The sequence below is a fragment of the Eretmochelys imbricata genome, chromosome 24, assembly GCF_965152235.1.
Source record: "Eretmochelys imbricata isolate rEreImb1 chromosome 24, rEreImb1.hap1, whole genome shotgun sequence".
Classification (NCBI taxonomy): domain Eukaryota; kingdom Metazoa; phylum Chordata; order Testudines; family Cheloniidae; genus Eretmochelys; species Eretmochelys imbricata.
In genome coordinates, this window is record NC_135595.1 from 15,595,795 (window position 1) to 15,607,066 (window position 11,272).

Genomic DNA, 11,272 nt, shown 5'->3' on the forward strand with positions numbered 1-11,272 from the left:
GCGGCCGGCAGAGGGCGGTCCTCCCCCCCCACAGGGCCCCCCCTCCCCCCCGCGGCCGGCAGAGGGCAGTCCTCCCTCCCCACAGCGCCCCCCCTCCCCCCCGCGGCCGGCAGCGGGCGGTCCTCACTCCCCACAGCGCACCCCCTCCCCCCCGCGGCCGGCAGGGGGCGGTCCCCCCCCCCCACAGCGCCCCCCCTTCCCCGCCGCGGCCGGCAGGGGGCGGTCCTCCCCCCCCACAGCGCCCCCCTCCCCCCCGCGGCCGGCAGGGGGCGGTCCTCCCCCCCCCCCACAGCGCCCCCCCTCCCCCCCGCGGCCGGCAGGGGAGGTCCTCCCCCCCCCCACAGCGCCCCCCCCTCCCCCCCGCGGCCGACAGGGGGCGGTCCTCCCCCCCACAGCGCCCCCCCTCCCCCCCACGGCCGGCAGGGGGCGGTCCTCACTCCACAGCGACCCCCCACGCGGCCAGCAGGAGCAGGGGGCGGCCGGAGCCCGGGACCATCGCGCTGCAGAGGGGCGAGAGCAGCTGGAAGAGACGGGGGGAGAGTGGGTGTTAGCAGGGGCCGGGCCCAACATCTGCCACCAGCATCTGTGACTGGGCTCTGCCACTGCCCCATCGCATCCCCCCCCCACTGCCGGTCACCGGCCCCAGCCCCACACGCACCCGCCCGTCTCCGAGAGAGTGTCGGGGCCGGCGTCTGGGGGGGTTTGAATCTGCCGCGTGCGATCCTATTGGACAACCTGCTCCCAGCAGCGCCGCCCCCTGCCTCCCTTACCCCCGTTGATTGGGATGGGCCCCCGCCCACACAGCCCGCCCCCCGCTCCCTTGTAAATCTGCCTCCCTGGACGCTGGGAACTTTGCCCCGGGCGGGCGCCCAGCTCTGCCCCCACCCACGTGGAGCTCGGAGTCCAGCCGGGGCGGGGCGCTACCCCCTGCAGCAGGGCTGGAAGAGCCGAGACCGAAGAAGCTCGATCTGGTTCCTTTCTCCCGGGGAGGGACTTGATCCCGGTCTGTCAGCGCCCCCCGGGACAAGGGAGACCCGACGGCCAGAGCCAGACCAATCCCGACTGCAAACAAGGGGCAGATTTTCCTCAAGGAAGGGAATTGACCCTTGGAACAACTGCCCCAAGGACAGGATGGCCCCTCCAGCCCTGGGAGTGGCTCCATGGAGATTGGGTGTCTGCCTGTAAACGTGCTGTGCTAGCTCTCCCATCAGATGTGGGCTGAAGGCAGAGGGGTGTGTGTGTGTATATATGCTCCTCACCTACCCCTCACCCCCAGCCCTCTGGAGCTCAGCATCGGGCCCCAGCCCCACAAGCCTCCCCAGCCACTCCCTCCCCCAAGCAGGCTGAGCAACACCCAGCCCCTCTGCCTCCAAATCAAGCCTAGGAAACAGCTGTACACCCTTGTGCTTCACACCATGTTTCCCTTGCTCTCACATCCTGCCCCACACCAAACGGTGGGAACTACTGTGACCTGCATTGGGCAGAGAACCCCAGGAGGGCAGCCTGCACCCCACTCTGGATCCATAGCCCATCAGGCGTATCAGCTGCCTGCTCATCCACCTAGCCATGAGCCCAGGCATGTAGTTGGTATGGTGCACAAACTCCTCTGACACCGGCCCCTTCCACAGCAAGGGAGACCCTGGCACATATCTGCAAAGGGCGTGTCAGCCTGCAGCCCCTCCAAACCTTCTGTCTAGATTCTGGCTGCACTTGTCCCCCCACCTCCCAATCCATGCGCACCCTGGCCACACAAAGTCACGGGACTTCCTCGGCAGCCTGCTCCCAGTGCTCGCCACAACTGGACACTGGACATCGATCCTCTGGAACGATGGAAACTGGACACTCCCCCCCGAATCACACCTTCCCCTGGTGTCCACTGACTCCTTAGATGAGTGGCGGGTGCTATCGGGGTCTCTCTGCTCATTGTCCCCCCCACACCCCAATCCTTGACTTTTAACCTTCCCTCCCATCTCTGGTTTTTCATTGGTTGACCCCAGAACTTCAGTCCAATGGCTCCTCCCCTTGGATTGAGGGGTCCTTTACCTGGGGGTGGGGGGGCCTTAGGCCAGCAGTCTCTTGCTAATCGAATAGGGCACAGCTGTTGTGTCACTTTGACAGCACCAGTCAAAGCACCCTTTATTCTCATCTACCAGCAGGGAACAGACTGGTGTGATGACAGCAGTCCCAAGACACGGCTCAGCAAACTGGGCCCAAAAGCCAGCCACAGATCAGAGCTAATTCTCACCCCTTCATTACAGCGTTGCGTGTCATCAGGGTGAAGAAACATTTATGAGATGTGTCAGTCAAATGCCTTGAGGACACAGAGCAAGACCTGGCACGTACTAGGTGCTGTACAAACCCATAATGCTGCAGTAATGGAGAAAGTGCCAATGGCCAAACAGGCAGAGAGCAGCCAGGAGAACAGGGGTTAAACGCTGCAGGAGACAGGAATTCCCGCTTGAAGGGTTGGGGAAGAACAGACAGGCTAGCGCCCAGCCATCAGCATTCGCGCGTGGAGCGACCTAGGCCGGGATCGTCAGGATGTTTGAACGAGTTGAGGGTAGCTCAGCTGTCTCTGGTTCAGGGTGGGGGCTAGCGGTGCTGTGCCCCCTGTTGCTATTCATTGCCTCACTACCGCAGAGAGCTGCCACCAGGAAGCGCTGCAACAAGCTTGCCAAGCTGAGGCACAAGCAGCCCAAGTGCCAGACAGCCTCCTGCCACATGACGTCTCTTCCTTTCATCCCCGCCTGCAACCCCCGGGGGGACGGGAGAGAGAACGGAGCTGCTTCCTCGGCGCAGAACGCAGGTTTAGAAAGGTGACAGAGGATGGGCCAGTGTCACCCTCTAATTGCACAGGCAAGACTCCTGGGTTCTCTCCCCAGCTGGGGGAGGGGAGTGGGGTCTAGTGGTTAGAGCCAGGGGGCTGGGAGAGAATAGCTCCTTAGCATATCCTGTTATGGTCCCAACGAAAGAGAGAGACAGATAATGTAGGTTTCATGCCTTTACTTTTATCATCAGAGTTTGCAAGGCCCAGACTGTGCCCCATTGCAGGACACCAAACTCTCGAGCAGATGGGACCGAAGACAGACAATCAAAGAATCGGCCGGAGACATCGAACCGAGGGTCCGAGCAGAGCCACTGTGCCCCGGGGCGAGGGGGCACAAGTGGCCGACGCACCAACACCAGCCAATCAGATCTTGCCGGGAAAGGTCCCTTCTGCCCGGCGCTCATCCCAGGCGTTGACCTGAAAGAGACCAACAGGTTCCATTGATCACCCATTCCGGTATGATCAGAAGAAAGGAGCTCCGGCTTGGGGCGGGAGGGGATGGCCAGGACTAAGGCTAGCTGGACAATGGCTTCTGGACTTTTCTGCACCATTTGTTGGCGGAAAAGCCAGAATTTTGATTAGTGCCTCATGGAAATTGTACTTCAGGGGTCACCCCCCCCATTCTCTATTGGTGGAGCATCCTGGCTGGACTACAACTCCCATAATGCACACGGATCTCCTCTTGGGGAAGCAGTTCATTTATGTCAACCCCTGACCACAGTGCATCATGGGAAATGTAATGCAGCCAGGAAACCTAGTTCATAGAGGGCAGGGGGCCAGGAAGAAAAACTACAATGCCCATGAGACATTGCAGCAGAGGAACCAAATGGAAATATTTTGGTTTTCGAGCATTTGGCTTTGATGACAATTTGCGATTTTTCCTGCAAGAAGCAGACACTTGTCATGAAAAATTGTTCCGTTGTGGATCTGATTTTCCATCAGAATCACCCGACAGGGATGTGCCAGAGCTAGGACATGTAGATTAATCGCCTGCATGATAACAAGGCAGCACTTTTTCTTAGTGCTCCAGCCAAGGGGCTACAGGCTGAGGATTCTCCAAAGGGAACTCCCTGTATCCCACAATCCTTTGGGCCTGAAAAGGATTATGGGAACTGGGTCCCTGGGCAATTTTTCAGGTGGAGGGGCTGGTGTGACTGAAGAGGACAGGGGCCCACACAGTTCCTGGGGCTCTAGATCACAGAGACCCTCATGTTGCAGTTTCCTAGCTATACCAATCAGCTCCTGCGGCCATCTCTAAACAGAATTAACGCAGATGCAGGCCCAATTCCAAAAGGCGCTAAGCGCCCTCTGCCCTCCCCCACATGCCTGATAACCCTGCTTTCTAGCCAAGAACTTTTCAGCCCCAGTGACCTACCCAAGAGATGGGACAGAGGGACGTGTACACACGGCGGTACCACTGGCAGCATGTGGTGTCGGCTCCCTTGGCTGCCATGGCTTTCTCGCAGCGATGGAAGTCTATAAGAGAGAGAGAGAGAAGTTGCAAGGCTAGAAAAACTCCACAAAGGACAATCCTGATGCTTCTGGGGCAGCAGTTTCATAGATTCCAAGGCCAGACGGGATCCCTATGATCATCTATCTGACCTCCTGTACAAAACAGGCCATAAAACTTCCCTGAATTCCTTCCCAGAGCAGATATTTTAGGAAAACATCCAATCTTGATTTAAAAATTGCTGGTGATGGAGAATCCACCACAACCCTTGGGAAACTGTTCCAATGGTTATTACTCAGTCAAAAATTAACACCTCATTTCCAGTCTGAATTTCTCTAGCTGCAACTTGCAACCCCTGGATGAACCATAGATCATAGAATATCAGGGTTAGAAGGGACCTCAGGAGGTCATCTAGTCCAACCCCCTGCTCAAAGCAGGGCCAATCCCCAATTTTTGCCCCAGATCCCTAAATGGCCCCCTCAAGGATTGAACTCACAACCCTGGGTTTAGCAGGCCAATGCTCAAACCACTGAGCTATCCCTCCCCCCCATCACTCCACTGACTTAACAGGACTTACCACAGGAATGAACTTGGGGAAAGCTGCCTGCCAGTTGGAGAACCGGGTTTAGTCGGGGGGGGGGGGGGGGGGTCCAACACACTACTACCCCTGCGTGTCCCCCTTGAGAGGCTAGTGACAGGGAGGGGGAGGATTTCTAGCCCTTGGCACAGCGGGAGCAGGAATCCTGCACTGCAAAGTGGTGTAACTCCAGCACCATCCCTGTGGATTGAGTCCTTGCTGAAGCCCCCCGCCTCTCTTCTCACCCCCCCCGGTGTCTGGCTCACTCTCGGGATGGGCGAAGTCTGGGATCACCCCTTCCCTGCATAGTCTTGCTTTCCACTCCGTGGGTTTCTCGTTCCATTTTTATTTTCTATTTTTGCATACTAATTAGGTACCTGCTTTTTAGTTTGGTTTTATGGCCTACATATTCTCCATGTTTCTCTGGCAGCTGATGGGTCTCTGGGGATTGCTGCAAATTGCTTATGATGCAAATTGCTTATGATGCCAGCAGATCGAGGGACGTGATCATTCCCCTCTATTCGACATTGGTAAGGCCTCAACTGGAGTACTATGTCCAGTTTTGGGCCCCACACTACAAGAAGGATGTGGAGAAACTGGAGAGAGTCCAGCGAAGGGCAACAAAAATGATTAGGGGACTGGAACACATGACTTATGAGGAGAGGCTGAGGGAACTGGGATTGTTTAGTCTACGGAAGAGAAGAATGAGGGGGGATTTGATAGCTGCTTTTAACTACCTGAAAGGTGGATCCAAAGAGGATGGATCTAGACTATTCTCAGTGATAGCAGATGACAGGACAAGGAGTAATGGTCTCAAGTTGCAGTGGGGGAGGTTTAGGTTGGATATTAGGAAAAACTTTTTCACTGGGAGGGTGGTGAAACACTGGAATGCGTTACCTAGGGAGGTGGTGGAATCCCCTTCCTTAGAAGTTTTTAAGGTCAGGCTTGACAAAGCCCTGGCTGGTATGATTTAGTTGGGATTGGTCCTGCTCTGGGCAGGGGGTTGGACTAGATGGCCTCCAGAGGTCCCTTCCAACTCTGTTATTGCATGATTCTATGAAGCAGTAGGCCTCTTTTCCTCCGGTGGTTTTTCAGTGCGGGAGGAGCGGGCAAGGGATAAGTGAATCTCTGCAGACTGATCAGGCAGTCCCCTAACTTGTTCTCCTGAAGATTGAGCCGCACTTACAGCTGGAGCATTCATATTCTCCTCAGGTCTTCAGGAGAACGTGGACTGAGAGGGAGCAGTTTTTGGAATGAAAGTTTGGATGGTGTTAGACCTTCATCTACTAGAGCGAAGAGCCCATTATTAAATATTTGTTCCCCACTGCAGGAATATAGGCCCATGTTACATGTGGGTGAACTGTGGTTTTAAACTGAGTTTGGAGATTAGCACGAGCAACCAGCCCAAAGCACATGAGATCAGGAATGAGAGGAGTCAGCGTTATCTTACTTAAGGTTTGAGCTGAAGTAACAAATAAAACAAGGTTAATTGGGTACTAGGGGCAGTAAATAATTGACTATTTAATGAACTGCTTCATCCAGCCATAGTTAAGGTCTGATAACTGGCAACGACATCATAGGTTTATTACAGGGTATTAAAGGATTCTCTGCAAATACCCGCCTGACCAAGTTGGAGGCAAGCAATATGGGGCCAGGTCTACACTGCAGGCTTATCTTGGCATAACTCCATAGCTCAGGGGTGTGAAAAATCCACACCCTTGAGCGACTGAGTTATACCAACCTTAACGCCCCCACGTGTAGACAGTGCTATGCCAAAGGGAAAGCTTCTCCCATTGACCATCGACACAGCTACTGTCTCTCGAGGAGGTGGATTAACTACACCACGGGAGAGCTCTCTGTCATCGCTGGCGGAGCATCTTCACTTAAACGCTGCGCCGATGCAGCGTTTTAAGTGTAGACCTGCAGGATTTAGCATGTTTGTAAGTATCTTGGTCAAATGCTTATCAAGGTTTTGTTACTGTAGTAAACTGCTTACTATTTAGGTGTGTTTAGAGTAATTGAATTAATACCATTTGGCCTTTGGATTTAATAGAGGAATTTATGGTTAAATTAGTGTCATGGGAATACCCTTTATACCTCCTCCAACTCTCACACAAGCGCTTACAGACTGGGATCAAGCCACCCCTTAACCTTCCCCTGCAGCTAAAGAGATTGAGCTCCTGGAGTTTCTCACTATAAGGCAGCTTTTCTAACCCTTTAATCTTTCTCCTGGCTCTTCTCTGAATCCTGCTAATTTATCAGCATCCTTCCTAAACTGTGGACACAGGACTCCAGCCGCGGTCGCACCAGTCCCAATTCAAAGGGAAATCAACCTCCCTGCTCCTGCTCAAGACTCCCCTGTTTACGCATCCCAGGATCGCATTAGCTCACATTGGGCCAATTACACACCATGACCCCAGATCTGTTTCAGAGTCACTGCTTCCCAGGAGAGAGTTCCCCAAATGAAAGGCTGAGGGATTAAAGACACCCATGGCTGATGGCATCGGTGTAGCCTCCTCAAGGCCTAATAGCGACAGGTGCTGAGCACTGGAAGTCAATGGAAATTGACAGCCAGCTGCTAGCCCTTATTCTGTACATGCTCAAGGACACAGCTTGCTTCTCCACTGCTCTCTAATGCACTTTAGATTGAGGGCTCGGTGCTAATCTGGCCCCCATTACCATTGTATCTGAGCACCTCAAAATTTTTTTCCATAGACCAGTTTTCCACTGGAAAATGCAGTTTCACCAGAATCGCAGACTTTGCAAGAACAACATTTCAAGAATTTTCAAGGGGAAAGAGTCAAAACGAGTCTTTTCATCAAGGTCAAAATGGTTTTTTGAGACTATCATTTAAATTTGTACATTATGTTACTTTTTATACGATATTTATATTATATGAAGAATCAAAACAAAACATCGTGATGGTTCTGAACCAAGTTCTGAGGGAATTTTCATTCCATGGAGAATTTTGAAAGTTCAGCTTTTTGTTCTGATTTGGTACCAAAATGTTCAGAATTTCCCACTGAATGGAAAACCAGCTTCCAACGGGCTCTGCTTTAATAGGTTTATCCTCACCACACTCCCATGAAGCAGGGCAGTGCTATTACCCCATTGGACAGATGAGGAAAGTGAGGTACAGCGAGGCTAAATATCACACGTGGAGCAGAGCAGGGAATTTAATCCCGAGTTTCTGCAGTTCCAGGCTAGCAGTGCCCTAACCACTTGGCCATCCTCTCTCTCGTTACCCAGAGACAATATGCTACCAAAGCCTTTAAGAGGAGAAATTTTTTAAGCCGAATATTGTTTAGGCCCTATTAAATGAAAGCTAAAAAGCCCAGAGCTAGATCTCTCCTTGCAGTGCTGGAAGCCAGACACATCGGTGATATGGATAAACAAACACAGACATCATCAGCAGATTTTTTTTTTGGGGGGGGGGGAGATCATTGAAGGTTCTCTCTGTCCTTCATACAGCAGCATAATTCCAATTTTCCATCTTTCACAGATGATGTTTGAATGAAAGCTGCTGCAGCTTTACTCACATGCGTCCAGTTGAGCTACTCACAGGAGTAACAGGCTGAGACACGGAGTAACTCAAGAGCCTGGGAAAAATGAGGTGTTCAAAGTAATTCTGGATTCATGGAAGCCTGTTTGGGCCAACTGAATTGGCCATTATGAAGCAGCAATTCAGGATGGGGACTGCCTAGGACTGGAAGTTCAGACAAGTCCATCATAGGATCTAATGAGGGCCTGTTAAATTAGATTAATAAACAAACTTCCCCCATTGCCTTTAGATTGATCTTCGGGGTAGGACCTCTGTACTGTGCACTGTACAACATCTAACAAACCAATCGTCTTACTGGTACCTCAAGTTTGGGATGGCATGTACCAGAGTTTTCTATTTCCTGGTTTTCAAAGGGTTAAGTTTAGCCCCTCCCCACATTGTGGAGGGCATGAGGCAGCACCAGCTGCCTTAAATTCTGTATTAACTAAATCTGGAGGTTGTTGACATGCACTTAATGGAATGTGAAGCAAATTGGTATTGGGCTCAGAACAGGCCTGGGTTATACAGAGGTCAGACTAGATGATTTAATGGGCCTTCTGGCCTTTAAATCTATTCATCTCATTCAGAGGACTTCAAAGGGTCTACGCACCATGTGTAGAGCCCTGCAAATCTGTGGATATCCACTTTATATCTGCAGACCATGTTTGCAGATTGGATGCGGATACATATTTTGTATCCGCACAGGGCTCTAACCATGTGCAAAGTTACGCAGGTCCTTAAGTCTTTGCAGGATCAGGGCTTCAGGTTATAAACTCTTCAAGACAAGGACTGCCTTTTCATGGCGCGTGTGCCGAGCATGCAGCACAATGGGGCCCCCCGTGGATGGAGGCCATTAGATGCTACCTTAGCAGTGCATAAATTTAGAGTCAGTTACAGGAGCAGAACCCAAATGGGTTTCATCATTACCTGGATATTTTTAACTATTCAAACAATAGACAAGAAGCGAAACTGACTAGGTCTGTGTCACCAGCCAAAGTCAACAAGCTGCATCAGAGTTCAGATCATTTGGTTGCTAACAGCCCATCTCACCGAGGTAGTTCTGCCAGCAGTTGCGAGTCTGGTTCTGATTCGGGAACCTGCTGTCGAAGGGGGCAGTTTTGTAGTTATCCAGCTTGGCCTGGATGCTGTCAGCCATTTTTTTTGTTCTAGGGAGAGGGGGGAAAGATCATGTCATTTGTATTGCGGCAGTGCCTAAAGATCCCAAACAGGGCCCCACTGTGACAGACACAGAGCGAGAGAGAGTCCCTGCCCCAGCTGAGATTGGGGTCCCGTCGTGCCAGGCACTGCCCAGAGTCAACCTCTACCTCAAGGAGCTAACAATTTAATCCCCCCAAAGCCTCTGAGCTTTGCGCAGTGGGGGCGCCCCAGCAAGCACGACAGCGCTCTGAGCACGGGCTTCACACCCCTTTGCTCCGGGATCTGGGTCCCCCACCATGGTATTTAGACTCGCAGCTACATTCCTGTCCATGGGAGGCAGCAAGTGAAGCCCCCTTCGAGGTACCACTGCGGCCGGTTTGCAACACCCCTGCATCAATCAATCCAGGGAGCGCAGCCAGAACAGACTCAGAGAGCCAGCTCCAAGGCAGGGAAACCTTTGCGGTCTTCCTCCACTGACGGCTCCGCAGGGAGAGTCCTGAGCGGAAACCGGGGTGAGCTCGGGGGCTTCCCATCGCCCTCGCCATCTTCCGCAAGAGCCAGCCCCTGATCTCACCCCATCCGCCCCCTGGGGCTCAAACCCTTCGGATCGTGGCGGAGGGACCCGCCGCCGAGCACCCAGACCCCCCTCGCGGGCCGCTCCGCCCACGCCGGTTTCTGCGGGGTGGGGGGGTTAAACCCCGGCGCGAACCCCTCCCCCCCGAGCCCTCCGGCGGGTGCCCCCCAGCGGCGCCGGCCCCAGCGAGGAGGCCGGAGAAAGGCCGCGGATCCCGGCCAGGGCTGAGCCGAGTCCCGGGGGGGGGTGTGTGTTTTGGTCCCAGGTTCGCGGGCTTCAGGGCGGGGGCTGCGGCCGCGCGAGGGGCCCGGGTTCGAGTCCTCGGGGCGGGGGTCATCCCAGGGACTGGCGGTGCCGGCGCGGAAGGAGGGGCAGGGGGGGATCCCCGGTCCCGGTCCCGGTCCCGGTCCCAGCCTCACCCGGGCGGCGGCGGCGGCTCTTCCTGAAAGTGACTTTCACCCTGAGACCGACGGCCTGAGACCGGAACCACAGAGGCGGACAGGGCTAGAGAGGCGCCGGAAGTGACGGTTTATCATGCAGGGGGCGCGACTCCCAGGCTCAGAGAGCGGGGCAGAGCGTCTCCGCGAGAATCATCGAGAGGGAAGGGCTAGAGCGGCACCGGAAGACGGCGGGGAGCATCGCTGCGACCTCCCGCAGTTACCATACTACGCGGGCACACAGTGCAGAGACTTACCACAATACACATAATAAACGGGCACGAAAAAAAAAGAGACACTGTTACCATAATACTCATAAGAGTCGGGCGCGCGGAGACGACACTGTAGATTCCGCTCCCGCTGCTCAGCCACCAGCTGATCCCACCCCGCGTGCAGTGAGAGGCTCCCGGGGGGTGCTGCAGTCACCAGCCCAACCGGAAACGTTGCCCCACGTGGCTGGGTAGAATAACCATGCCAGTTGCCAGGCCCCTTAACACGCATCAAACACCCAGAGCCTCTGCCGGGGGTCAGACCCAACCAGCCCCGAGCTCCTTGCAGCTGCACCAGGCCCGCTTTAGGCGTGAGCTGTGGGCCGGCTCGGTGATGGCCCAGGGCAGCTGGTTCAAGGGGGCACTAAGGGGGCTGTGCAAAGGGGGCTTGTCAGTGGGATGGTGCCGCTCTTAGGGTGACACCCATCCCTTATTTTAA

General features: G+C 54.4%; 1 protein-coding gene across 1 annotated transcript; it reads right to left on the reverse strand.

Annotated features, from left to right (window-relative positions):
• Positions 1–2,988: 2,988 nt before the first annotated feature.
• Positions 2,989–10,685, reverse strand: LOC144279763 (cytochrome c oxidase subunit 6B1). The gene is made up of 4 exons (XM_077841393.1): positions 10,547–10,685; positions 9,446–9,561; positions 4,203–4,303; positions 2,989–3,244 (listed from the first exon to the last, which is right to left on the reverse strand). Exons 2-4 carry the CDS (start codon positions 9,549–9,551, stop codon positions 3,191–3,193), a joined length of 261 nt encoding a protein of 86 aa, XP_077697519.1. The 5' UTR covers positions 9,552–9,561; positions 10,547–10,685; the 3' UTR covers positions 2,989–3,190.
• Between the last annotated feature and the right edge of the window lie 587 nt (positions 10,686–11,272).